We start from the raw sequence: 26,876 nt of genomic DNA on the forward strand, positions 1-26,876 counted from the left end.
ACATTGAAAATAAAGCATCCCGGAACAGGAAAATGGGAACAAAAAACTGAGGGATACTATTAGTAGAAGCTACCAATAAACAACCTATTCACATACACCGACAAACAAGGCAAAAGGTAAAACTCACTCTGTCGGAAACGGTGGTTCGGTGGCGGAGTGGTTCCCAATTTTTTCTCGAGTGTCTACCCCAACCCTTTACCAAATGACGATACCCGGCCAGCGGGTGGGTGAAGCACTAGTCAAACTCCTCTTTTTTCTAATTAATTGACTGCTCGGGAAAACAGCACTCCTGCTGTGGGGTGTTATGTTTTTTTTAATAGCCCTCGACGACGACTATGACGACGACGGGAGGCCAACCCAAATGGCGCTCGATCGTTCCTGAGTAATTGATCTTTTTTTTTATTATTATTAGTCTGCCACTGGAAGTCTTCCTTCCATTCTTCCACTTGCCACCCGGGGGCCACCCACTCGCACTTCGCTGCCAGATAGGAGGTGATAAGTTTTCCCCCCGCTTTAGTGTTTCACCAAAGTGATGGCACAGTGTACGGCTTCCTTCAACTTGTCGCTGCACAGTGTGTGCTTACATTTGGCATGTCGGTGGATATAAAACGGGCCACTGCATTACAACTGCGGCCAGCGTAAAGCAGTGTAGTACGTACTAGGCATTTTAAAGGGGCTCGTGACGAAAATCCTACTTCACACAAGAACATTCGTTCCGCGTTCCGTAACCATTAACACAACGGATCAATTGTTAAATGAAAAACACTCCAGACCAACGTAATCCCAGGATAACCGGGTGGTATCGAGCATGCAACCGGTTGCCAGCTAAAACACTCACTTCACAGCACGATGGGTTGCGTTGCAGCACTACTCTAACGGTCGGTCGGTGCACCGTGTTCACCACCATACCGTGTACACACACAGGATTCCACGCACTAGTGCACGCACGGCACGCACGCATCAGCACGGCGAAGGTAGCTCGGAGCGAGTCGACATCGTTTGCGAAAATAACATACACACCAGAAAGGCGCACCAGCGCGAGAACGCACCACTGTCGGGAAGCGCGGCCAAACCTGGACTGAACCGTTCGATGCTGCGAAAAGTGTGTTTTATTCTCCCCGCCCGACTGCCGACCAAGGGTGCAGGTGAAAAGGGGCGCGCGGCATGGGGGAACATGACGAAAACAACATCGGATTGCGGCGAGCAGTGAGAAGTAAACCTCACCCTGTTCGATATGGAAAGCGGTGAGGTAAGGATGGATGTTTGTTTAAATTTGAAAGCTTCTTTAACAACTCCACTTGATATGTGTTAATTTGATTATGAAAATTCGGTTCGGGAAGATTTTCTTGTAGAACATTTCGTTTTCAGTGTGAATGAAGCTTATAGAAGGGAACAACATTTAGAAACGGCCGTTATAAATAAGTTAGTAAACATTCATCTCTTTATGTTAAACACATGCAGAAGTTGTTGGTAATTACTAAAAAAGGATGCCTAATCATTAACTCATTTTTTCAAAGAACATCAAAGTAGAGACTCATCAAAAATTCCTCCATGTTTAAATCAGTTGTTTATGGTCGAGAAACTTTTAGTGAACTGCGATGGAGGCGCCTCATCTCGCACGATCTGCTCACCACAACAAAATATTTCACTCTCTTTCAAACTCAGGATTCCTTACGCTCCTCACTGCTATCGAGAGACGCCATTATTTCCACTCACTTTTCGGGGAAAATTTGTCTCACAAGTCTCGAAGGAGGCCGCCAACAGCTGTCCGGAGGAACTGTACGTTACATTGAGCTTTCTCTCCAGTTAGACTTTCCACGATTTTATTAAATATTTATCATTCGACAGTAATAGCAAGTTTGGAGTGTTGTGCGCTTTTGTTTACGCGATCTCTCGGCTATTTAAACTCACTCCCGGAGCAATGATGAGTGTTTCTCTCGCACGGAGAAATACCACCGGTTCGGCAGTTCGGCCGTCGTGTGTGCTATAACCGGTTCACAGTTAGTAGAACAGGGAACTGGTCCTGGCGAGCCTGTACCGGGTTGGAAGGATCCCCGTCAAGTACACTTACTGCTGCTGATATTATTACCAAATTCGGAGGCGGTTGCCTTCGCCATTTGTCATGCCATTACGGCTCACGCACGGTTTTCCTTCACGTAATATTATCGCTCGCCCGGCACAGATGGGCCACCTGAGAATTTTGAACCATACTCACGATGGTCGGTCCGTCCGATCTGATGGACTGGCGCTCGGTGTACTACGGAGGAGGTACGTAAGGCCACGTCGCGCGTGTGAATTATGAATCAAGTTGACCAGAATGCTTAATTTTATTCAAGTTGACGATTTGTCTCATAAGAGCTTTTCAAGAGCACAATAAACCGTCGAAACCTGAAATACAATTTTTTAATCAACCAAGCATGCTGATGGCCCTATAATTTATTTTATTTGATTTAATAGAAACTTTGCCACTCACCAACCATTTTTCGTAATTCTAATCAATTACAAAATTCGACAAATTCCAGCAAAACTTCATCGAAAAACAGACAAATCAATTATTCCTTAATGCATTATTGAGCACCGGATGCGTCTGCCGGAATCTACGTTTCTCTTGAATGAATCAATAATTAGATTCATAATGGAAACGGAAACAAAACAGCCCCACGCTTTGCGGCACTCCAAAGCCTAAATCGAGAAAGAAGTGACTTTCAAGTCTCGAAAACCGGAAAGCTTTCCCTAATCGGTCGAACCGTGCAAAACACATTTTTTTCCAAACCAGTGAATCGCGTTGATTTACAACACGGCTCAGATTTTAGGGCCTTCTTTCCAATGCATTTTATTGAAGTTTGATGTTGATCTTATTGATGAGAATCTACCGCTCCTATACCACAAGTTATTTATGTATCGCTGGTTGTACAAAAACAAGTGGGATTAAAATAATCAAAATATTAACACTAAATCGGCACATGTTTAACAAACATTTTAATCATATTTATGAAGTCCAAATGATTGCTTAAAATATTGACTTATATGAAAAAGACTAAACGTTCTACCAGGAGCAGCAAACAACCACCAAATGCGATGGCAGCAAAACAACCGTCGTGCTTTTAAATTAGCACCGTAACTTCCCACTCCCATTCGCACCCTCCCTGGGAACCCCTGCCGCTGACAACTTAATTATTTATCATTCGTCAGCGCGCGAACTTGTTTGATCCACGATCCGTCGGCGAATATGGTGTGCCAGGGTTCATAGTTTTACCGCTACACACACCTACCCACCGCCCGGTTTGGAGAGGAGACATTAAAAAATCATCATTCCGATATTACTGAAAGATTTTTATTCGTCTCGCCTCAGCTCCAAAGCTTTTGCAGACGAAACGAAGTTGCTTTTGGCATTGACTTTGATTAGCAGCAAATCAAGAGCACCAGTTGTGACGAAAATAATAATTTTAGCTTCAGATTTTACCTGTTACTTGCAGCTTTTTCAAGCTTGAATGTTTTTTTATATATATCTCACACAGTTTTTGTAACCATAAATTTGTTGGTGGGCGTTCCATACTTCTTCTCAAATTCCAAAATCGTTCATTGGATAACTGTTGGTAATCCTGGTTGGTACATTTTGGAGTTGCTTAGCGTGTACATGTTTTAATAATACCAAATAAATCCTTTGTAACTGTTGCGCCAATGTTTCCATCAATCAAAATAAATTTCTATTCATAGATCCTGCATTCCATGTTTGAAGGAATTGTAAACATAAACAAACTACTTTATTTGGATACATTTTACAGCATTACAGTATTCTTTAACATCCTTAGGTTACCATCGGGACATAATTTAACTATTCCTCCGATTGCTGCATAAATTTCAATATAAAATCATTTGCAAACTTCATTGATGTGGTAGACTAATTACCTAATTAATATATACTCTCGCTGAACAAAGTTCCCTGTTACTAATATTGATCCTCAGAAAGCACTACGCTGGTGTCTTCCAAATTTCGTCTTCAAATTACCGACTAATGAATTCAGTTTGGCGGCCTTGGGCTCACAAAATGCGGAGCACCACACCGAACCGCCGTCCAATGTCAAACAATTAATTATAAATTCATTACCGCCTCACCAAACTGGCCGTGTTTCGGTGGTTTGCGGAATAAATTAACGAGTACCTGGAATTGAAGGTACAATGCATGTCACCGTACACACATACGAGCATGTTCATTTAGCTAACATTATCCGCTTCAGGCAGGTCCTTTCAAGCGTCAACACGCGGGATAACGAAGTTATCTATTGACCCATTGCATCGCTTAAGGATGTCTAGAAATTTGGCCAACCGTTGCAACTCCGGCAGCGTGTCCATCTTCACCTCCTCGTTGCCGATCGCAAGCAGGGTGTAGTTGGGTGGATTTTCTTCACCCTGTGGCACCGCGACCATCGATTCCCAGCGGCACGGAAGACGAGCTAAATCGTGCGTTGGCGTCGGATCGGAGTACTTGGCGAAGTTGGTCCACATACGAACCATCGTTTGACGCATTGCGTGCGCCTGGTCGGTCGGTGGAATTTCCGTCCGAAGTAACGGTGAGCTGAAGATGTAGTACACCTCATCGATGTGGCATGCGCCCGGCAGATGCTGGAACTTAAGCAACTCCTTGCCTTTGTTCAACGAGCCGTCGAAGGCAAACCGGTACGAGTAGAACGGTGTCTGTGGCTGGTAGGTATTCCACAAATGACACAGCACGTAATAGCCTACAACGAAACGGTCCGATAGGAGGTCTACCATGTGGTGCAGGTTGTCGCGTGTGATCGGCTGATCGCCAAAGTAATGTCGCTTTAACTCCTCCCCGAGGGCTCGAGCAAGCGGGCTAAAGTAGTCCACATTGAACGAGCCACAGATAAACTTCTCTGGCTGACGGTTGTACACGGAGATTGTTTTGATCGTGTCTACCAGCTCCATAATGCCCTCCTTATCATTGTATCCGCAGAGGACCGGCACCGGGATACTGCCGTGCTCTCGCAGATAATCCATGGGAGTCTTGAGTAGAACGGCATCCCGGGACTCCTTCCGCTCAATGACGGCAGTGAACGGGAAGTGGAAGATAGGTCCATACTCACGCTCTCGATCGGACAGAACGAGAAACTGGGCCTCGTAGAGACGGTGTGCCGGCACGTCCCGGAGTGTTGCCAGTGCTCCCTCGTCCGATGAACCCTCGTATCCGAAGATGCGCGCCAGGGAACGAGCCCGGTTTTCCGGTTCGTTTTGGTAAATCAGATCCGCAAACACAGTCGCACTCTGCGCGATTGCCTTGTGAAAGAATGGTCGCGAAAGTTCGGAGAAGCAGTGCATCATGACGTTGCTTCCACCGGAGCTTGCCCCAAAGATGGTTACGTTGTTCGGGTCACCAGCAAACGTTGTGATATTCTGAGCGATCCACTGCAACGCCATACGCTGTGAAAGTGGTTCGAGAAAACCGCATGCAACAACGATTTAATATCCTACCAACGGTTACTTATCCTCACCTGATCTTTCAACCCAGCGTTCCCTTCAATGCCCGCATGCGGTAGACACAGAAATCCAAGCACTCCAAGGCGATAGTTAACCGTGGCAACTACCACACCCTCCTGCACCAGATAGTCCGGCAGGTAGAGGCCGCTTCCTCCATTGCCACCCGTCATTCCACCACCATGAAAGAACACCATTACCGGCAGCAGTCCGCCCGACGATCCATCTCTAACGATTCGCGGTGTATATACATTCAAGAACAGACCATCCTCAGATCCGGATATGTCGCGGGTTATCACATCTCGACCCATGCAGTTGCTCCGTTCGCGGCTACAGTCCAGGTACGACACGTTGTATCTTTCGATAGCCACCGGAGATGCGAATCGAAGCTTTCCAATCGGAGGCTGCGCGTAGGGGATACCTTTGAAACAGTAGTACGGCTGCCCGTTCGGGAGACGATCTTTCGTACCGTAAATTGACCCCTGTACCACCTTCACCATCACTCGAAAAGAAGCCTGCAATGTGAAACAGCTAGAACACGCTCGTTGCCCAATCATCCAACCAAAGTCTGACAAACTTACATCGTACTGCTGCGTTCCGTTACCTAGGCAACTCGACGCACCATGCTTGCGAACATTTCGCATAACCATCGTCACCGAAATCAATTAAAGTAACGGACGGTAAACTAACTGCCCACCGTATCACCATGCAACTGCGTTTGTAGACTGCATTCGTCCGATGGCGTTGTTTCTTTTATAAAGAGATCCATTCGGTGGATTAGAACGAACGAGGTGGTAAGTTGACAAAACAACTGCAGGTATGATTAGCATATGATTATTTCCTTCTGTTTTGTATCGTCTCCATTTAACTTCACTGTCGAAACGAACCGTCTGCAAGCAGTTCCCTCACCCTGGCGCACTGCGAGACGTCATCGGCCATTTGGATTGCGAAAGTGAATTTTTATTACACCCGACTTAGCGTGTGAGTAAGAACCGCTACGTCTCGTCTGCCCTCAACCCTTATTACTTAAGCGGAATGATTTGCGCAAAGACCGATTGCAGCCGGGTTGCATAAATGCTCTGCCCTGCGCTAACATTGACCGAGAAAACAATGCCGCGGCAGATACGGGCCAAAAAATAAAAGTATATCACCGTCTTATCTTGGCAGCCAACCTGAAACGGAGACCTCACCACAATTTCGGATATCTCTCTGCGGCGTAAGCAATCAAAACGCGAGCCTTATCTGTCACCCACACGACGGCGGTCGGCGGTGTTTTATAGCTAAGGTTTTGTGTGTCCGTAAACTCTCCCCAAACGGGGCGGCATCTCAAAATCGAAGAAAAATAATCCCGGGGATTACGCTCAGCAAAATCCCAGACCCTAGGGCGATTAGCCCAGCAGTGTCGGGTTATAGCGTTCGGCCAGCGACCTCCAAAACTGTATCCGATCGTGCAACGGATTCTCCAGCATGCACACTGGATCGTTCAGCTCGAGGGCCTTCAGGACGAACGGTTCGCCGGAGGGTGTAGGAGCGACCGGTTCCCATCGGAAGCCGATGCTGTCGACTTGCTCATCCGGCGTAGGGTTGCTGAACTTGGCAAAGTTAGTCCAAAGCTGGCACAGCAACGAACGAGCTCGTCCGGCGCTGGAATCAGGCTGCACCTGCACATGGAACTCGGAACCGCTGAACAGGTACGGCAGCTCGTCACCGTGGCAGGCTCCCGGGGTTCCTTCCGGTACGTTTAAGAACTTGCGCATCTGGTTCAGCTCGTTTTCGTATGCGAAATTGTAGAAGTACAGTGGAGCTCTGTTGAGAAAGAATTCGAAATTGGCATGTAAATACTAGGTCCTTGACTAAACTGTCCTCCAGAATATGCCAAAAACTTACTCCTGCTGATAGCGAGAATGCAACTCAGCGGCATTGAACACGGGGAAATTGAAACCAACGTCAGCCAAAAGATCCAACATGCGTAGAACCGTATCCTGGCTGATCGGTTGATCCTGGAAGTAGAACTGACGAATTTCCTCCAACACGGCTGGTGCCGTATCGCGCGGGATTCCGAAATCTAGCGGCAGTGTCATGCCCAGGTTACTCGCCAACACGTCCAGCATCGTATGCATGTGTCCATTCCATAACAACCCCTCACCGCTGTTTACCCCATATATCAAAGGAATCGATGTCACATTGGGTTGCTTCAGCAGCTCCTCACCACGCTGCGGAATGATCGGATCCTCCGAGGTAGCGTCCTCGATCGAGGGAATGAACGGTGACGCAAAGTAGATGCTCTTCTCAGCCTCCTCAAACGCTTTGTTTGCATTCGCCACTAAATCTTCGGCCGAAGCGTTTCGCAAAGTTTCTGAAGGTGGACGAAGGATCGATTATGACTCACCGACTTTTGTAGTTACTTTTATACGTACCCAAAACTCCCGCATCATCGTCTCCCTCGTAGCCCAACACCGAGGCCAACTTGCGTGCCTTATGCTCCGGCTGGTACTGCAACCCCCAGGGACAGAACACCGAACCCGACTGGCAGATTGCCTTGTGGAAGAACTGGCGAGACGTTGGCGAGAGGTAGTGCCAGTTCACCGATGCACTGCCAGCACTTTCCCCGAACAGCGTTACGTTCGATGGATCGCCCCCGAAATGGACAATGTTCTCCTTCACCCAGCGAAGAGCCAACTGTTGATCTTTCAGTCCCTGGTTGCCGTGGATGCCGACAGACGGAAGGGCAAGGAAACCGAGCGGTCCCAGTCGATAGTTGAACGTCACCAGAACCACGCCCTCCTGCACCAGATAGTCTGGGCCGTACAAACTCGTGCTCGAACTGCCAGTATAGAAACCGCCACCATGAATCCACACCATGACCGGCATCAGCGTACCGGGCTGACCACTCGGAGCACTCGTTGTGTACACGTTCAGATAGAGACAATCCTCCGTTCCGTGGCCACCTTCGGGCAGGTAAAAGCAGGCAGTGCAGATACTCCGCTCCTGGCTACAGTCCAGCGGTTCTTCGGAGAACTTTTCCACTGGAACCGGCGGCTTGAAGCGCAGCTCACCCAACGGCGGTTCCGCGTACGGAATACCCTGGTAGGAGTAATACTCCTTGTTAGCTGCGGTTACCTTCCGGCGGCCAACAATCTTCCCCGGCTTGATGGTAAGCTCTACATCGTCCGCAAACACGAGCGGCTCACCGCCATTCGGCACACTCGTCTCATCGACGATCAACGGTAGATCGCTGGAAGGGGGCTAAAGGAGAACCTGTTTGAAACTAAGTTACATAATCGTGCACTCAACGTTCACTCTTACCTGATAGGCGCTGGCCGGAGGCAAAGAGCTCGGATCCACGCGCGGCGGAACTGGATCTCTCTTTACGACCGTCGGTGGAACGTACAGCTTGCGGATAACCATCCTGTCGGGCAGTTTGCTTCGAACTAAACGGGCCACCCACCGGATTTGGTCGGTTGAAGCTTAGAAGTATACTCTATCTCCGCTCCAAAAGATACGTTGATAAGATATGGGCAGAGGGAGCAAAAAGAAAAATCACGCCGCCCCGGGGAATGACTGCGGATTCTTCCGATTGGTGCGAGATTTGGCAAATACTTGCCATGACATCATACCCACTTTGTCGTACACCGTTCGGTTAATGTTTCTCGATATTTGATCAGCAACACCGCTCTTGAACTTTCGGTCGCTTACAAAAAGGAACACAACTGTGTGTGGTGAATTAATTATGCTCGAAAACATATTTCCTGGTGCGCTTTTTTAAACTTTTATCGTTTTATCTAATCACCTTATCGCGCACCGTTTATCATTGATTTGGAAACCGGCGCAATTTTTGGGCAAGGCTAAATCCGTGCCCAAATGTACCGAGAACTGTCCCTTCTCTTCCTCCTTTCTTCCTCCCCAGGGATAAATATACAGAATAAGCCACCTCTTGCATCTTCATTGGATGAAACGTAAGTTCTTGTACCACATGGGACCATATCTAATTTTAGAAATCAAAGCGATTCCTTTCATAACTTTTAAAGGTCTGTGTGTAATGGAAAATTTTATATAATTTTTATAGATCGAACTTTCAGCGATTTTCTCATTCAGTTGTGTGTTTTCATAAATAAGCACAATTAATTCATGGTTATTAATGATACAACAGTTACATGAATTGTTTATTCCCAACAGTTATATTTTTGATATAGCTCTCTCCAAAATTGAATCCGCCTGTTGGGAAGACTCTTCATCTTTACCCCTTGGTTACCAATCTCCAGCGCCATCCATTGAATCTCCGACGGGCCCGGGCTTTCCAGTGGAGTCCACACAACGCCATCATTTGTCGTAGCGCACGGGGAGGAAGTTTTTGCGAAACTGGCCCACAGCTGGCACACTGTTTCTCTTAATTGCCAACCCGTGGACTGCCGTTCGATGGCGTCGGTATTGAAGTACGGCGAGCTGAACAGATAGCAAACGTCGTCCGCGTGGCTGGCACCCCGATGTTCGTCCGGCACTTTCCACAGTTTGCGAAATTTGTTCAGTTCCGTTTCTGCGGTGAAATGGTAGAAAAATATGCTCCTGAAAAATACACACACACACACACATATCAATCAATTGTGTTGATAGTACAAACCCCTGCGCTTGAAAGAGGTCCCTTACCCAGTCTGGTGCTTTAAATGCAACTCGGCCGCTTGTACCGCAGGGATGAGGTAGAAAATGTCGGTAAATATTCTACTCATCTGCAGTTCGGTGGAGCGAGCGATTCCGGTTGTGCAACAGTAGAAATCTATGACGTCTTGCGCTACCTTCTGTCGACGGTCCGATGGAATGTTCAGTGAGGCCGGAAGGAAGCGAGTCACTTCAGTCCTGTACCGGTCCAGATGCAGACGGAAGGTGTTTATCTTGTACAGAGCCTCCTCACTGGTCACTCCAATGATCATGGGGATGGTCACACTGTTCGGGTGCTTCAGCAAAACCATCACATCCTCCGTGACTACAGGTTCGTCCGCTTCGGGCACTTCCACCGTTGGCCGGAATGGGTAAACCGAATCGAGTGTTTTCTCATACACGGTCAGCGCTTCTTTCTGATGTTTGGCAAGCTGGTCCGGAGCCACATTCATAAGCGTTTCTGTAAATCAACAAGAGTATTGCAATATTGGATCGAAGTTGGTAACGTTTCATTTCATTTTATGTTGACGTACCCAGCACAAGGTCATCAGAAGCACCCTCTGGACAGCCGAAAAACTCCGCCAACCGCCTTGCCTTTCGCTCCGGATCGTTCTGAAAGGTAATCGAACTAGTCGCAACCCCCGATTGACAGATAGCTTTGTGGAACAGGTGGCGGGACCGCTCCGATAGGCAGTGTAGATGGGTCGAAACCGCACCGGCACTTTCACCGAACAGCGTCACATTACCAGCGTCGCCCCCAAAGCGACCGATATTTGACCGCACCCATTCGAGCGCCATCCGTTGATCCTTCAGCCCCATATTGCCGTAGATTCCCACCGACGGTAAACACAAAAATCCAGCCGGTCCGAGTCGATAGTTTACCGTTACGACGACGACACCCTGCGCCACCAGCCACTCCGGGTCGTATACCGTCGAATCGGCGCTCCCAGTGCAGAAGGCTCCACCGTGCAGCCAGACCATCACGGGCAGTAGGAGGGTTCCCGTACAGCCGTCTACCACCGTCGGGTTTATCGGTGTGTAAACATTTAAAAACAAACAATCTTCCGAACCGATAGCATCCGGCGGAAGGTAGCTGCTGGCTAAACTGACGCATCGTTCGACGCTACAATCCAGCGGTACGGGCTTGGCGTGTTGTTTGAACGGTTGGGGCGGACGGAAGCGACGACTTCCGACCGGTGGTTCGGCATACGGGATTCCCTTGAACCGGAAGCAGGGCTCGCCGTTCGGTAGCGGTGCCGTTACGCCTCGGATCACGCCAGACGACACTCGAACCGTGCAGTTTGCCTCCATCAGATTGTGGCTGATTGGCGAAAATTAGCAAAAAGCCTGAAAAGAAAAACAAAAACGAAATTCGCAAATTGAACAACAACCCACGTCCGAAAATAACAACGAACTTGCCACTCGCCAAATTTGTGCCGGTCGGACACGGGGGGTTAAGATCAAGGCCAATCAAACAATCAAACCGGCAATAAGGCGGGGTGTTTACTTCCTCAATTTGGCGCTAACAGCGACATAGTTGTTGCTTCAACGCGCGATGCACTCTCGATATCGATGGCGAGTGTGTGTGTTCGTGTGGGAAGATGCCTCCGAGAGCACTCTGGCTCGATCTTCGTTCAAGTGGCCCACCCCACACTCAGCATCGCAAACAACAAGTTCGGGAAGATAAGCGACTCTCTCGGTGGCTAGTCAACGGGGGACGATTCCGACGAACAGTAAGAACCCAGTGTTTGTTCAAGCAACACCGGGAAAGAATCGAAACCGCACAGCTTCCTTCCAGTGAAATCCGTGTTTCGTGTTATCAGCAAAGCGATGGCCGAAAGCAAGATAACCGTTTCCCTGCAGCCGGGTAGCATCGTCGGAATCAAGGGTTCACTGCCAAATGGACACGATTGTTACATTTTCAAAGGAATTCCTTACGCAAAGCCACCGATCGGTGAGCTGCGGTTCAGGGCGCCGGTTCCGCTGGCATCTTTTCCGGTCGACCCACTGGAGTGTCTCGTGGACGGTCCCAGCAGCTACTCGGATGAGGTGCGGCTCGAACGAAAATCGGAAGATTGCCTCTACCTGAACGTGTTCAGCCCGGAGCTGGAACCGAAAACACCCCTCCCGGTGATGGTGTGGGTGCACGGTGGGGGATTTTACACCGGTTCCGGCGACTCGGCCCTGTACGACCCGGAGTATCTGGTGCAGCAGGGTGCGGTCGTCGTCTCGCTCAATTATCGCCTCGGCCCGCTCGGTTTCCTATCGCTGCCGAGTGTCGGAATCGCGGGCAACGCGGGACTAAAAGACCAACGGATGAGCTTCCGGTGGGTGCAGGAGAACATCGACCGGTTCGGTGGTGACCCGAACAATGTAACCATCTTTGGCGAGAGTGCCGGTGGTGCTTCGGTGCATCTGCACTACCTGAGCGAGCCGTCCAGGTGAGGGGATGGGGATGGATGGACAACCAATCCGGCAGCTGTGTGATATTTTACAATCGTTTTTTTTTTTAAGGCAATACTTCCACAAAGCCATCGCGCAAAGCGGTACGGCGTACAACGAGTGGGTATGGCAGCGTGAACCGGCCGAACGTGCCCGTAGGCTGGCGAACCTGTTGGGTGCGGCCGAGGACAGCACTGACGAGGAAGTGCTGGCCACGCTAATGCAAGCGTCGGCCGAAAAAATGACCACCATCCAAAACCAAGTGATGACCGAACACGAACAAACGCTACTGATACGCTTCCCATTCACTCCGGTCGTCGAGCAACCGGACAGTGAGGATGCCATTCTTACCGTCCATCCGGTGGACGCGGCCAAGGCGAGCTTCACCAGAGAAATCCCTCTCGTCCTGGGAAGCACCAGCGCGGAAGGTTTGGTCCTGTGGTCGGCGATAGAGGAGAAACTTTCGCTCTACGCAAGCGAACCGTTCCGGATGGTTCCGGCCACGCTGCGCATTAGCAACGAGCAGGACAAACAACTGGCAGCGGAAACGATTAAGAAATTCTTCTTCAACGGACGTCCCGTGTCGTCGGATACGATACAAAACATGACCACTGTTTTGGGAGATAATCTCAACACCTTTCCGGGTTACTTTGCGGCCGAACTGCACGTACGACACCAAAGGTAAGGTTGTGGAAGTACGGATGTATGCGCAACTGCTAAAAACTGGTCTTTTTCCCACTTCAGTGCACCCCTTTACCTGTACGTGTTCTCGTTCATGGGAGAACTGAACAAGTTTCGGGAGGAAATGAAGGTCCCGCCAGAACCGGTCGGTGCTGCACATGCTGACGAATTGTACTATCTCTTTAGGTAACTTTTGAGCCACAAAAAATGCCCGTTATTACCTTATCAGCTATTTGTGCACGTTACTTTAAACTTTCAGTTCCACATTATACAACACTGCCACGGTAGACGATCATTCTGATGCAGCCAAGTTTCGCGAGTATTTGTGTCGCCTATGGGTCAACTTGGCACGCCATGGCAATCCATCTGAAGTCGCCGCCGAGTGGATCCCGGTCGAGCACCCCCTGGAGGAGGTCACCGATGATTTCTATCCACATGCGTTCGAGCTGAAAGAGGGTGGCTGTGCCATGACGAGCGATTTCTTCCTCGAGCGCTTCCAGTTTTGGAAGGCCCTCTACAAACAGTTCAACGGATCGCATCTTGTTCCGAGCATTGAGTAAGGTTTCGGAGAATCGAGATTGATTGATGCGACACACTGTGCACGTATACTAAAGCAACAAATAAACGTTTTATTAAAAATATATACCCCCATTAATCCTGTGTTGTACACAACGTACCTTTAGTCGTGTAACGACGTGGAATTGTCCGATCAAGCGCGAAGGTAGCTTGACCGTGTGCGTTAGTCGGCTCCAACGCGAACACCTTTTACTGTGAACTTGACTCCTTCGGCTTTAGTATCAACGTGTTCGGTCCGGGCCGTGACTATGCCGACACCGGAGAAAACAACGTGTGATGCTAAAACCTGGACTTGACGATAACCGAGAATTCGGTCCGCGACGTGGCTATGCCGCCAGCGGAGAGAGATTCCGACGAATTATCGTTAAGTCTTTCGGATAGGGTTAGGAAGCTGGCTTTCGGTACGATCGGTCCGCGCCGTGACTACGCCGACGACGGAGAAATCGCGACCGAGGATGGGATAGAACCTTGGATCTTTGGAGAGTTTGGTCCGTGCCGTGACTACGCCGACGCCGGAGGGGACGCTCTCAAGATTTCCTAAGTCCTTAGGGTAAGGTTGCTGAAAGGGTAAAAAATGATTAGACCGAACTTCCTTTCCTCTAAAGCGTCGAGGTTAAGATGATGAGAACATCCCCGAGCCTCGTACCAAGACGGTCAAGGTGACCGCCTCGGATGGATTCCCATGAAAGTCTGATTTTATTCCAAATTTGTCCGTCTTATATACCTAAATGGTTTCTATGGACTAAAGAGCGCGAGCGAGTTAGAAGATCTCACTCCAGAATCCAGACTTGTTTGCATTTGCGTTGAACTAACGTAAATTCCTGTTCCAACTTGTTCATTCATGCTCGTTCGAACATATTCGCAGTTTTTCTATTGAACTTGAAATCGAACAGCGCCATTTGTAACTACATTGTTGTTTTGGTTTAGATGCGTATGCCTTGGCCTGACTCACTGACTTTCGCATGATTTGGTCACACGCTTGGACCATTATGTCGATCGAGTAAACAACTGAAAATTGTTTGTCAACGCGTTCTTGCTTCGCTCGATCGTTCGTTCTTTTTACAATGTTGTATCGTTCGAATTCGGTTATCTGGATTTTGTACTGGATAAAACATTGTTAGATCGCGCACGCTCGCGATTCTTTCCACAATGTTATATTGTTGGAATTCGGTTAGCTGAATTTTGTTCTCGTTACAACATGTTATATCGCGCCCTCTCGCGATCGTTCGTTCTACAATGTTGGAATTTGGTTATGCTGAATTTTGTACTTGTTACAACATTGTTATATCGCGCCCGCTCGCGATTCCTTCTACAATGTTGGAATTTGGTTAGCGTACGCATACGTGTGGCGTTTCGACTTTGTAGCCTTAAGCGATCTCGCTTTCCCGGTCTTTGCTCCCACGCGTTGAGCAAGCCATGTTTTGATTTAATCATTAATATTTGTCGCGCCATACGTTTAGCGCTATCGTTGCACGCATGCTTACACATCTCGTTCCCGATGAATAGTATCCGGGAAGTCATGTGTATTTTGATCCACGATTGTACTTGGTACCGAAAGTAACAATCGTTTCCTTTATCATAATCTACATGCGAGTTTGCATTGGTGCAACGACAGCAGTAATCGCTGTTTCTAGGCTATGCGTTTATCCTAAACTTTACTCGTGGTTGTTCTGTGTTAAACCAACAACTTTTTCTGACCAATTCAAGCATTTTCTGGCCATCTTTGTTGGTTATTTGTTCCATCCTTTACTTCCATTTTCTTGTCTGTGTGTAAATTTTATATTTTGACATGCCAATTTGAGAACCGATTTTCTAACTCGAACGAGACCTATCGTCCGTCCGTAACAATTCGTTTCTTTTGCCCTTTCACCAACCCCTACATGTTTTTCCTCTCTCTGGAACGAAGTTGATCCTAAAGTTTGACTTTGAGAAAATCTTCATTCCACTTCCGATAGACACCGCGCCAGAAGTCAATCCGTTCTTTCACCGGATCAACCATCATTTGCGGCTGCCGGTTGATATCCAAACACTTTAACCGGAACTCTCGATATCGCTGTGGAGTGTGTGTGTGTGTGTGTGTCTGTGTGGGAAGATGCTTCCGAGGAGAACACTCCGGCTCGATCATCTTGCAAGTGGCCCACCCCACACTCAGCATCGCAAACAACAAGTTCGGGAAGATAAGCGACTCTCTCGGTGGCTAGTCAACGTGGGACGATTCTGGCGAACTTCTTCTTCTTTCGCTATGCGAGTCGGGCTCTTATAAAGGAGCTCGTCCTTTAGGACCGGCTATAAAAGCCATATGTCCAATTCTGGCGAACAGTAAGAACCCAGTGTTTGTTCAAGCAACACCGGGAAAGAATCGAAACCGCACAGCTTCCTTCCAGTGAAATCCGTGTTTCGTGTTATCAGCAAAGCGATGGCCGAAAGCAAGATAACCGTTTCCCTGCAGCCGGGTAGAATCGTCGGAATCAAGGGTTCACTGCCAAATGGACACGATTGTTACGTTTTCAAAGGAATTCCTTACGCAAAGCCACCGATCGGTGAGCTGCGGTTCAGGGCGCCGGTTCCGCTGGCATCTTTTCCGGTCGACCCACTGGAGTGTCTCGTGGACGGTCCCAGCAGCTACTCGGATGAGGTGCGGCTCGAACGAAAATCGGAAGATTGCCTCTACCTGAACGTGTTCAGCCCGGAGCTGGAACCGCAAACACTCCTCCCGGTGATGGTGTGGGTGCACGGGGGAGGATTTTACACCGGTTCCGGCCACTCGGCCCTGTACGACCCGGAGTATCTGGTGCAGCAGGGTGCGGTCGTCGTCTCGCTCAATTATCGCCTCGGCCCGCTCGGTTTCCTATCGCTGCCGAGTGTCGGAATCGCGGGCAACGCGGGACTGAAAGACCAACGGATGAGCTTCCGGTGGGTGCAGGAGAACATCGACCGGTTCGGTGGTGACCCGAACAATGTAACCATCTTTGGCGACAGTGCCGGTGGAGCTTCGGTGCATCTGCACTACTTGAGCGAGCCGTCCAGGTGAGGGTATGGGGATGAGTGGGAAACCAATCCAGTAGCTTTGTAACATTTTGCAATCGTTTGTTTTCAAGGCAATACTTCCACAAAGCCATCGCGCAAAGCGGAACGGCGTACAACGAGTGGTTATGGCAGCGGGAACCGGCCGAACGTGCCCGTAGGCTGGCGAAACTGTTGGGTACGGCCGAGGACAGCACCGACGTGGAAAAGCTGGCCACGCTAATGCAAGCGTCGGCCGAAAAAATGACCGCCATCCAAAGCCAAGTGATGACCGAACTCGAACAAACGACACTGATTCGCTTCCCGTTCACGCCGGTCGTCGAGCAACCGGACAGTGAGGATGCCATCCTTACTGTCCATCCGGTGGACGCTGCCAAGGCGAGCTTCACCCGGGAAATCCCGCTCATCCTGGGAACCACCAGCGCGGAAGGTTTGGTCCTGTGGTCGGCGATAGAGGAAAGACTTCCACTCTACGCAAGCGAACCGTCCCGGATGGTTCCGGCCACGCTGCGCATTAGGAACGAGCGGGACAGACAACTGGCAGCGAAAACGATTAAGAAATTCTTCTTCAACGAACGTCCCGTGTCGTCGGAAACGAAAGAAAACTTGGCCACCGTTTTGGGAGATAATCTCAACACCTTTCCGTGTTACTTTGCGGCCGAACTGCACGTACGACACCAAAGGTAAGGTTGCGGAAGAACGTTTTTCGTATGCGCATCTGCTAAAAACTAGCCTTTTTCCCCTTCAGTGCACCCCTTTACATGTACGTGTTCTCGTTCATGGGAGAACTGAACAAGTATCGGGAGATAATGAAGGTCCCGCCAGAACTGATCGGTGCTGCACATGGTGACGAATTGTACTATCTTTTTAGGTAACTTTTGAGTCATAAAAATACCCGTTATTACCTTACCAGCCATTTATGCACGTTACTTTAAACTATCAGTTCCACATTGTTCAACACTGCCGCGGTAGACGATAATTCCGAGGCAGCCAAGTTTCGCGAATATTTGTGTCGCCAATGGGTCAACTTGGCACGCCATGGCAATCCATCTGAAGTCGCCGCCGAGTGGATCCCGGTCGAGCACCCCCGGGAGGAGGTCACCGATGATTTCTATCCACATGCGTTCGAGCTGAAAGAGGGTGGCTGTGTCATGACGAGCGATTTCTTCCTTGAGCGCTTCCAGTTTTGGAAGGTCCTGTTCAAAAGGTTCAACGGATCGCAACTTGTTCCGATCATTGAGTAAGGTTTCGGAGAATCGAGATTGATTGATGCGACACACTGTGCACGTATACTAAAGCAACAAATAAACGTTTTATTAAAAATGTACTTACTTACTTACTTATGTGGCGCTACAACCGCTGAGCGGTCTTGGCCTGACGAAGCTCTATCCGAAACCGCTCACGGTCGCTCGCCACGCTGGTCCAATTCCGTATTCCGGCTTTATTGGCGGCTTCGTCTACGCCATCCTTCCACCTCAATTTAGGCCTACCACGCCTCCTCTGTCCTTGGGGACAGCCTAAAAGGACTTTATGGGCTGGGTCGTCCGGTGCCATTCTCATGACATGACCAGCCCACGGGAGCCTGGCGAGTCTTATTCGCTGTACGACAGTAAGGTCGCCGTACAGCTCGTAGAGCTCGTCGTTATAGCGGCTCCTCCATTGTCCCTCCTCACATACGGGGCCAAAAATCCTCCTGAGCATCTTCCTCTCGAACACGGCTAAGAGGGTTTCGTCAGATTTGGACAGAGTCCATGTCTCGGAGGCGTATGTGAGCACTGGTACTATGTATGTTCGGTATAGTCCCAGCTTCGACTGTCTTGACAGGTATCGTGAGTGGAAGAGATTTCTCAGACTGTAATATGACCGGTTGGCTGCCAGCACCGTGGCGCGAATTTCATCTTCAATGTTGTTGTCGGTGCTGACCTTTGACCCAAGATAGGTGAAAATGCCCCGCGTAGGCTTTCGGCAATTGTTGGCAGGGCCGCTGATGGTGCCACCATCATCTTGGTTTTTCCCTCGTTTATCTGCAGTCCGAGGTTATTCGCCGCTTGCTCGATCCTTTGGTATGCTTCTGCTACATAGGAGAGTCTTCTACCAATAATATCAATATCATCAGCGTATGCCAGGATCTGGATTGACTTATAGAAGATGGTCCCCGAAGTTTCCACCTCCGAGTCTCGGATGGCCCTCTCTAGCGCTAGGTTGAAGAGTATGCAGGCAAGTCCATCCCCTTGGCGCAGTCCCTTGGTGGTAGCAAAGGAACTTGAGAGTTTTCCATCCACCTTCACCTGACAAGTGACGTTGGTCATGGTCATTCTTACAAGTCTGATTAATTTAGCCGGGATTCCAAATGAGCTCATGGTTTGATACAGTTTTACCCTGGCTATGCTATCATATGCGGCTTTAAAATCAATGAAGAGATGGAAAGTGTTTTGTTGGTACTCTGCCATCTTCTCCAAGACTTGCCGCATGGTGAAGATCTGATCAGTGGTTGATCTCCCTCTTCGGAATCCCCTCTGATAGTTTCCTACTATCTCTTCAGCGTATGGGTCAAGTCGTTCTTGAAGAACGAGGGAGAATATTTTGTAGGCGATATTCAACACCGTAATACCCCTGTAGTTACTGCAGTCTAACTTATCTCCCTTTTTGTATATGGGGTAGATGATACCAAGATTCCAATCACAAGGCTCGATTCGCTATCCCATATCTCAGATATCAGTCGATGAATTTCGTTCTCTAGATTTGCGCCTCCGTTTTTGATCAGTTCGGCTGTTATTCCGTCCGTGCCAGGCGACTTGTTGTTCTTGAGGCGACGGATAGCCTTTCGTTGTTCTTCAATGCTAGGTGGCTGAAGCATGATTTCATCTGCTGGTGGAGCCTCCAGCTCCTCGTTAAACTGATCATTTAGTAATTCATCGAAGTACTGAGCCCACCGCGAGAGGACCTCTGGCTGGTTGCTGACCAAATCTCCATCCTTGCTGCGACAGCAGGTCACCTTCGGAGTAAAGGTGCTTCGGTGGTCTGCTATCGCTTGGTAAAACTGTCTTGTGGGTCCGTAACGCACTCTGGTTGCCTCGAGTTTTTGCATTTTGGCGTCCTCCCACAATTGCTTCTTTCGCTTGAAAACTCGTTTCTCTTCTCGTCTGAACCGGTGATATTCTTCTGCGCATGCCCGTGTTCTTTGTTTCTGCTGCATTGCTCGGTATGCGCAGTTTTTGCGTTCATTCACAAGTCTACACTCCTCGTCGTACCAGCCAGATCTGGTGTTGCCACGACGTTCTCCTAAAACGTTTTTGGCACAGTTCGTGATCGTTGTTTTTAGAGCATCCCACCTCCCGCTCGTATCTGTTTCTCCTTGTTGCAGTAGTAGAGACTCATCTATGGCTCCCTGGTAAGAGAGTTGGACTCGACTGTCCTTAAGAGAGTCCGTGTTGTATCGTGTCTGCGTGTTGTTTCTACCCACATTGGCTCGTGGGCAGGCGATCTTGCATCTTATCATTAAGCCAACCAGGTAATGATCAGAATCGATGTTGGCCCCTCTATAAGTTCTGACGTTTAACAGACTCGATTGGTGGCGGCGATTTATCAACACGTGGTCGATCTGGTTGGAAGTGGCTCCATCCGGGGATACCCACGTGATTTTGTGGATGTCCCGTCGCGCAAACTGGGTACTTCCGATGACCAGATTGCTCGCTGCTGCGAACTGGACCAATCTACTACCGTTTTCATTACTGTGCTCGTGTAGACTGTGGGTTCCGATGTACTGGCGGTACATCGACTCCCTACCGACTTTTGCATTGAAGTCCCCCAGGATGATTTTGAGGTCATACCTGGGGCATATTTCATAGAGTTTCGCGAGGCGGCCGTAAAACAGGTCCTTCTCCTCTTCATCTTTGTCTTCGGTAGGGGCATGAACGTTAATGAGGCTTATATTATAAAATTTGCCTCTCATGTGCAGGTAGCATAGCCTTATTAAAAATATATACCCCCATTAATCCTGTGTTGTACACAACGTACCTTTAGTCGTTTTTTTTGCCCTTTCACCAACCCCTACATGTTTTTCCTCTCTCTGGAACGAAGTTGATCCTAAAGTTTGACTTTGAGAAAATCTTCATTCCACTTCCGATAGACACCGCGCCAGAAGTCAATCCGTTCTTTCGCCGGATCAACCATCATTAGCGGCTGACGGTTGATATCCAAACACTTTAACCGGAACTCTCGATATCGCTGTGGAGTGTGTGTGTGTGTGTGTGTCTGTGTGGGAAGATGCTTCCGAGGAGAACACTCCGGCTCGATCATCTTGCAAGTGGCCCACCCCACACTCAGCATCGCAAACCACAAGTACGATGCACAAACCTGCATCGCAAACCACAAGTACAAACAGGAACATAAGCAACTCTCTCAGCGGTGGCTAGTCAACGTGGGACGATTCTGGCGAACTTCTTCTTCTTTCGCTATGCGAGTCGGGGTATATCCTCCTACGCTAAGTCGAACGTTTGTTCCCTTACTCGTAATCAGAGGCGTACCAACTCTGTCCGAACTCCTATAAAAGAGCTCGTCCTTTAGGACCGGCTATAAAAGCCATATGTCCAATTCTGGCGAACAGTAAGAATCTAGTGTTTGTTCAAGCAACAGTGGAAAAGATTCGGAACCGCACAGCTTCCTTCCAGTGAAATCCGTGTTCAGTGTTGTCAGCAAAGCGATGGCCGAAAGCAAGATAACCGTTTCCCTGCAGCCGGGTAGCATCGTCGGAATCAAGGGTTCACTGCCAAATGGACACGATTGTTACATTTTCAAAGGAATTCCTTACGCAAAGCCACCGATCGGTGAGCTGCGGTTCAGGGCGCCGGTGCCGTTGGCATCTTTTCCGGTCGAACCACTGGAGTGTCTCGTGGACGGTCCCAGCAGCTGCTCGGACGATGTGCGGCTTGAGAGATCGGAAGATTGTCTCTACCTGAACGTGTTCAGCCCGGAGCTGGAACCGAAAACACCCCTCCCGGTGATGGTGTGGGTGCACGGGGGGGGATTTTACAACGGTTCCGGCGTCTCGGCCCTGTTCAACCCGGAGTATCTGGTGCAGCAGGGTGCGGTCGTCGTCTCGCTCAATTATCGCCTAGGCCCGCTCGGTTTCCTATCGCTGCCGAGTGTCGGAATCGCGGGCAACGCGGGACTGAAAGACCAACGGCTGAGCTTCCGGTGGGTGCAGGAGAACATCGACCGGTTCGGTGGTGACCCAAGCAATGTAACCATCTTTGGCGACAGTGCCGGTGGAGCTTCGGTGCATCTGCACTACTTGAGCGAGCTGTCCAGGTGAGGGGATGGGGATGAGTGGGAAACCAATCCAGTAGCTTTGTAACATTTTGCAATCGTTTGTTTTCAAGGCAATACTTCCACAAAGCCATCGCGCAAAGTGGAACGGCGTACAACGAGTGGTTATGGCAGCGGGAACCGGCCGAACGTGCCCGTAGGCTGGCGAACCTGTTGGGTGCGGCCGAGGACAGCACCGACGAGGAAGTGCTGGCCACGCTAATGCAAGCGTCGGCCGAAAAAATGACCGCCATCCAAAACCAAGTGATGACCGAACTCGAACAAACGGTACTGATTCGCTTCCCGTTCACGCCGGTCGTCGAGCAACCGGACAGTGAGGATGCCATCCTTACCGTCCATCCGGTGGACGCTGCCAAGGCGAGCTTCACCCGGGAAATCCCGCTCATCCTGGGAACCACCAGCGCGGAAGGTTTGGTCCTGTGGTCGGCGATAGCGAACCGTCCCGGATGGTTCCGGCCACGCTGCGCATTAGGAACGAGCGGGACAGACAACTGGCAGCGAAAACGATTAAGAAATTCTTCTTCAACGAACGTCCCGTGTCGTCGGAAACGAAAGAAAACTTGGCCACCGTTTTGGGAGATAATCTCAACACCTTTCCGTGTTACTTTGCGGCCGAACTGCACGTACGACACCAAAGGTAAGGTTGCGGAAGAACGTTTTTCGTATGCGCATCTGCTAAAAACTAGCCTTTTTCCCCTTCAGTGCACCCCTTTACATGTACGTGTTCTCGTTCATGGGAGAACTGAACAAGTTTCGGGAGATAATGAAGGTCCCGCCAGAACTGATCGGTGCTGTACATGCTGACGATCTGTACTATCTTTTTAGGTAACTTTTGAGTCATAAAAATTTCCGTTATTACCTTACCAGCTATTTATGCACGTTACTTAAAACTTTCAGTTCCACATTGTACAACACTGCCGCGGTAGACGATAATTCCGAGGCAGCCAAGTTTCGCGAATATTTGTGTCGCCTATGGGTCAACTGGGCACGCCATGGCAATCCATCTGAAGTCGCCGCCGAGTGGATCCCGGTCGAGCACCCCCGGGAGGAGGTCACCGATGATTTCTATCCACATGCGTTCGAGCTGAAAGAGGGTGGCTGTGCCATGACGAGCGATTTCTTCCTTGAGCGCTTCCAGTTTTGGAAGGTCCTGTTCAAAAGGTTCAACGGATCGCAACTTGTTCCGATCATTGAGTAAGGTTTCGGAGAATCGAGATTGATTGATGCGACACACTGTGCACGTATACTAAAGCAACAAATAAACGTTTTATTAAAAATATATACCCCCATTAATCCTGTGTTGTACACAACGTACCTTTAGCCGTTTCTTTTGCCCTTTCACCAACCCCTAAAAGTTTCTCCTCTCTCTGGAACGAAGTTGATCCTAAAGTTTGACTTTGAGAAAATCTTCATTCCACTTCCGATAGACACCGCGCCAGAAGTCGATCCGTTCTTTCGCCGGATCAACCATCATTTGCGGCTGCCGGTTGATATTCAAACACTTTAACCGGAATGGCTCATTCGGCGGAATCTTATCTACCGGATCCCACCGGAAGGGAAGACTCTTATCGTCGGCCGGGGTGGGGTGACCATATTTAGCGAAGTTCGTCCACAAGCGACACATCACGCGTCGCACTTGGGCAGCTTCCGTGTCCGGTTGCACGTCGTAGTTCGCTAGTCGCATCCTGCAACGTGCATTCATAATTATATGAAATCAAACTTAAAATTAACCGCTACCCTGGATACTTACAAAAATAGATACGATAGTTCGTCCGCATGACATGCCCCGGGGATGCTCAACTGTAGCAACTTTTTGTACATGTTCAGCTCCCCGTCGAAGCTGAAGTTGTAGTAGAACATTGGCGAGTTTGGCTGATGCCGTGCGTGCAGTTCGGCGCAAGTGTTGGCCAAAATACCGAAATGGTAATCCGTCATCAGGTCGGCAAGCTGGTTAACGGTTTCATTCGTGACACCCTTCGGCCCACAGTAGAATCGTTTGATTTCTTCTCCCAGCTGCTCACTGGCGGGACTCCCCGGGGCCACGTTCACCGTCCGTGGGATCATCCGTGCCATATCGTTATCGTACAGGTCGAGCTTTCTTATCGCATCCATCATCATAATGGTGCCCTCGCGATCGTTATTGCCAAATATGATCGGTATCGGTGGGATACGGTTCGGTTGTTGCATGGCTACGAACGGATGCACCGGAACGACGGTATCCGGTCCAATCGATTCCTCCACCACCGGCTTGAATGGCATCGGCAGACCGCGACGCTTCTCATCAGCCGTAAGTGTGTTCAACATCAGTCCCATCAGTTCCACTTTGTCCGCTTTTAGCAGCGTTCGGTATACCTCCTCGTCCGATTTTGCCGCCGGATCGATCAGTCTCGCCAGGGTGCGCGTACGGTTTACGGAATCGAGCTGCATCGCCCATTCCATGATGGAGATACCACTCTGGCAGATGGCCCTATGGAAGTATCGCTGCGAGACGGGCGATAAAAGATGCAGATGGACCGAGGCGGCACCAGCACTTTCACCGAAAAGTGTCACATTCAGTGGATCACCTTGAAAGTGGGAAATGTTGTCCTGCACCCACTTCAGAACCATCAGTTGATCCTTCAGTCCGGCGTTCCCCTCGATACCCTGGCTGGGTAGGTGCAAAAAACCTAACGCGCCGAGCCGATAGTTGAGTGTAACCACTACGACGTCCTCTTGCAGCAAATATTCAGGAGAATAACTAAAAAGAAATCAGCCGTGAATAAATGTCTGCCGTTCCACCAGCATTTGCCGGAAACAAGCTTTCAACTACCAATCACTGTTGCCACTGCCGAAAAGGAAGGCTCCACCGTGGATAAACACCATCACGGGCAGGGGTTTAGTGCAGCGCTCTGGGGCCGGCGTATAGACGTTCAAGTGGAGACAGTCTTCCGTACCCTCCAGCTCCTGCGTGAACATGTTCCGGCTGAAGCAAACATCCCGCTCGACACTGCAGTCCAGTACGGGGTACGGGAACCGCTCGAGAGGTTGCGGCGCCCTAAAGCGCAACTCTCCGACCGGTGGTTTCGCGTACGGGATACCACGAAAGGCACAAAATTCGTTCCCATTCGGCAGCTTCTCTTTCACGCCACTAACTGTCCCCTGCCGGACCTTCACGTTAACACGATCAATGTTTCTCATCTGCAACGGAAGACGGAGCGCGTTTGAGTCGATGAGAAAAATCTTTTTCAACTGTTCAAAAAGCAAACAAAACTGTCTCTACTGGCCAAAGTTTCCCTCCACCAACATGAACAACGTGTAGTGCGTCAGGAACAAACCGATTATCAAGCGATCGTTCCCAGATAAAGAAATCTGCCCATTCATGCATCCCACTCCTACAAGCTTCTAATCAACCAAACACCCACCCTATCACGCGGGAACAAAATTACATCCAATAGAATCGAGGTAAGAAACGGAACGAGAATTAACAAAATTTGGACACAAAACCACACAATACTTGCCCAACGTTGAACACTGGTTGAAAAGGAAGCTTGAGATAAACACGGTAATTTCGATCGAAGCAGCCGTGCACACTTGAACATTATTGAGAAATAAATATTACGAAATATCGCTAGGAGGCTCACTTTACAGATTCACGCACAGCCAACAACGGATGCGCCAGCCTTATGAACTTTTTATCTTACAAAATTCTTCTTGTTTGCTACCTGATGTTCACAGCAGTAAAATTTATAAAAATATCCCCTTTCACTGAAAGAAATAACTAGAAATTGGAAGTTGTGTTATTTCAGAAGAGAAGCACAACAACAACAAAGTCGAACTGTGACAGTTGAAAGTGATAACAATCGCTCAGTGACGTGGCTGGCTTGGAATAAGAAGGGGCCATACGTTTTTACAGGGATTTTTAGATGGTTACATAATAGCAGCAGCATTATTTCTACGACATCAGTTGATTTTATAAAGCGATCATGTCTATTATAACTTTGTCACTTGAAAACAGAATCGTAGCAGTTGATATTATAATCCTGGCAGCTTGCGCGAAATATGCAACTAGCATAGCGCATTCAACGGCGAATCCGGTTGAATTCATTTGAATCCGGTTGAATCCAGGGTGCTTCTACCGATTTTATTTTTTTATGTGGCACGACATCCCCTAGTGGGACAAGGCCTCTCTCCGGAGAGAGTTTGGGTGACCGAAAGACGGTATATTATAGATCGGTGGTCAGCCGTTCGTAATACCGGGGGGTGCCAGACTCGAGATTCGATCCCACACCTGTGGTGTGGTGTTTCCTCGCGCTACCGCTGCGCCATGGGCACCCCCATGGCTTCTATTAATGCTGCTATTATCGATTATGGTACCAATATGTTGTGATATCATGTGCTACAGTTAGAAATAATGCTGCTGCTGTTATAATATCATCTGAAAATCCTTGTAAATCGGTCGTTATTGTGTAGCAGAAAGCTATCTCTCAAAAAATCAAAACAAATTTAACCGTCACCCGTTCAACCGCCTACCCGGGTAGTTTTTAGAGTTTTGTTTTGTTCTAACTTTTGATTGGATTGACGTATCGGCATGAAATTTTTAGAATGCCTAGAAAAACTCATTTTCTGTCGTTTTGCTAAAGAAAAAAAATTGCCTAGGAATTTAAATAATTTTTATTTGCGTTTTTCGGTTGATACCCCTC

The 26,876-nt window shown here is 49.0% G+C and overlaps 5 protein-coding genes and 1 pseudogene across 5 annotated transcripts; 3 read left to right on the forward strand and 3 right to left on the reverse strand.

Moving 5' to 3' along the window:
• Window positions 1-4,248: 4,248 nt before the first annotated feature.
• Window positions 4,249-8,592, reverse strand: LOC131264809 (esterase B1-like). The gene is made up of 5 exons (XM_058267075.1): window positions 7,911-8,592; window positions 7,381-7,849; window positions 6,969-7,299; window positions 5,511-6,008; window positions 4,249-5,439 (listed from the first exon to the last, which is right to left on the reverse strand). Exons 1-5 carry the CDS (start codon window positions 8,362-8,364, stop codon window positions 4,249-4,251), a joined length of 2,943 nt encoding a protein of 980 aa, XP_058123058.1. The 5' UTR covers window positions 8,365-8,592.
• A 1,064-nt stretch (window positions 8,593-9,656) lies between these two features.
• On the reverse strand, window positions 9,657-25,936 carry LOC131264810 (esterase B1-like). Its single transcript, XM_058267076.1, has 4 exons — window positions 25,899-25,936; window positions 10,680-11,493; window positions 10,138-10,606; window positions 9,657-10,056 (listed from the first exon to the last, which is right to left on the reverse strand). Exons 2-4 carry the CDS (start codon window positions 11,455-11,457, stop codon window positions 9,657-9,659), a joined length of 1,647 nt encoding a protein of 548 aa, XP_058123059.1. The 5' UTR covers window positions 11,458-11,493; window positions 25,899-25,936.
• LOC131265621 (esterase B1-like) lies at window positions 12,265-13,916 on the forward strand. Its single transcript, XM_058267906.1, has 4 exons — window positions 12,265-12,587; window positions 12,661-13,269; window positions 13,333-13,455; window positions 13,529-13,916. The coding sequence occupies exons 1-4, from the start codon at window positions 12,280-12,282 to the stop codon at window positions 13,827-13,829; spliced, it is 1,341 nt and encodes a 446-aa protein (XP_058123889.1). The 5' UTR covers window positions 12,265-12,279; the 3' UTR covers window positions 13,830-13,916.
• On the forward strand, window positions 16,262-18,113 carry LOC131264811 (esterase B1-like). Its single transcript, XM_058267077.1, has 4 exons — window positions 16,262-16,872; window positions 16,944-17,552; window positions 17,618-17,740; window positions 17,813-18,113. The coding sequence occupies exons 1-4, from the start codon at window positions 16,262-16,264 to the stop codon at window positions 18,111-18,113; spliced, it is 1,644 nt and encodes a 547-aa protein (XP_058123060.1).
• On the forward strand, window positions 21,501-23,395 carry LOC131265620 (esterase B1-like; annotated as a pseudogene).
• On the reverse strand, window positions 23,440-25,920 carry LOC131265619 (juvenile hormone esterase). Its single transcript, XM_058267904.1, has 4 exons — window positions 25,866-25,920; window positions 25,007-25,374; window positions 23,948-24,934; window positions 23,440-23,882 (listed from the first exon to the last, which is right to left on the reverse strand). The coding sequence occupies exons 2-4, from the start codon at window positions 25,372-25,374 to the stop codon at window positions 23,582-23,584; spliced, it is 1,656 nt and encodes a 551-aa protein (XP_058123887.1). The 5' UTR covers window positions 25,866-25,920; the 3' UTR covers window positions 23,440-23,581.
• Window positions 25,937-26,876: the final 940 nt, after the last annotated feature.

Source organism: Anopheles coustani, chromosome 2 (assembly GCF_943734705.1).
Source record: "Anopheles coustani chromosome 2, idAnoCousDA_361_x.2, whole genome shotgun sequence".
NCBI lineage: Eukaryota > Metazoa > Arthropoda > Insecta > Diptera > Culicidae > Anopheles > Anopheles coustani.

Excerpts from the sequence above, each read along its gene's own strand:
- LOC131264809 (XM_058267075.1), bottom strand. The coding sequence starts at position 8,364 with ATGCCGGTCATGGTGTGGATTCATGGTGGCGGTTTCTATACTGGCAGT. Across the intron at positions 7,850-7,910 it reads CGATGATGCGGGAGTTTTGG|AAACTTTGCGAAACGCTTCG; the intron begins GTACGTATAAAA and ends GTCCACCTTCAG. Across the intron at positions 5,440-5,510 it reads ACGCTGGGTTGAAAGATCAG|CGTATGGCGTTGCAGTGGAT; the intron begins GTGAGGATAAGT and ends CCACTTTCACAG.
- LOC131264810 (XM_058267076.1), bottom strand. The coding sequence starts at position 11,457 with ATGGAGGCAAACTGCACGGTTCGAGTGTCGTCTGGCGTGATCCGAGGC. Across the intron at positions 10,607-10,679 it reads TTCTGATGACCTTGTGCTGG|AAACGCTTATGAATGTGGCT; the intron begins GTACGTCAACAT and ends GTTGATTTACAG. Across the intron at positions 10,057-10,137 it reads CATTTAAAGCACCAGACTGG|GAGCATATTTTTCTACCATT; the intron begins GTAAGGGACCTC and ends TGTATTTTTCAG.
- LOC131265621 (XM_058267906.1), top strand. The coding sequence starts at position 12,280 with ATGGTGTGGGTGCACGGTGGGGGATTTTACACCGGTTCCGGCGACTCG. Across the intron at positions 13,270-13,332 it reads CTGCACGTACGACACCAAAG|TGCACCCCTTTACCTGTACG; the intron begins GTAAGGTTGTGG and ends TTCCCACTTCAG. Across the intron at positions 13,456-13,528 it reads GAATTGTACTATCTCTTTAG|TTCCACATTATACAACACTG; the intron begins GTAACTTTTGAG and ends TTAAACTTTCAG.
- LOC131264811 (XM_058267077.1), top strand. The coding sequence starts at position 16,262 with ATGGCCGAAAGCAAGATAACCGTTTCCCTGCAGCCGGGTAGAATCGTC. Across the intron at positions 16,873-16,943 it reads TACTTGAGCGAGCCGTCCAG|GCAATACTTCCACAAAGCCA; the intron begins GTGAGGGTATGG and ends TTTGTTTTCAAG. Across the intron at positions 17,741-17,812 it reads GAATTGTACTATCTTTTTAG|TTCCACATTGTTCAACACTG; the intron begins GTAACTTTTGAG and ends TTAAACTATCAG.
- LOC131265619 (XM_058267904.1), bottom strand. The coding sequence starts at position 25,374 with ATGAGAAACATTGATCGTGTTAACGTGAAGGTCCGGCAGGGGACAGTT. Across the intron at positions 24,935-25,006 it reads GGCAGTGGCAACAGTGATTG|TTATTCTCCTGAATATTTGC; the intron begins GTAGTTGAAAGC and ends ATTTCTTTTTAG. Across the intron at positions 23,883-23,947 it reads GAACTATCGTATCTATTTTT|GATGCGACTAGCGAACTACG; the intron begins GTAAGTATCCAG and ends TGCACGTTGCAG.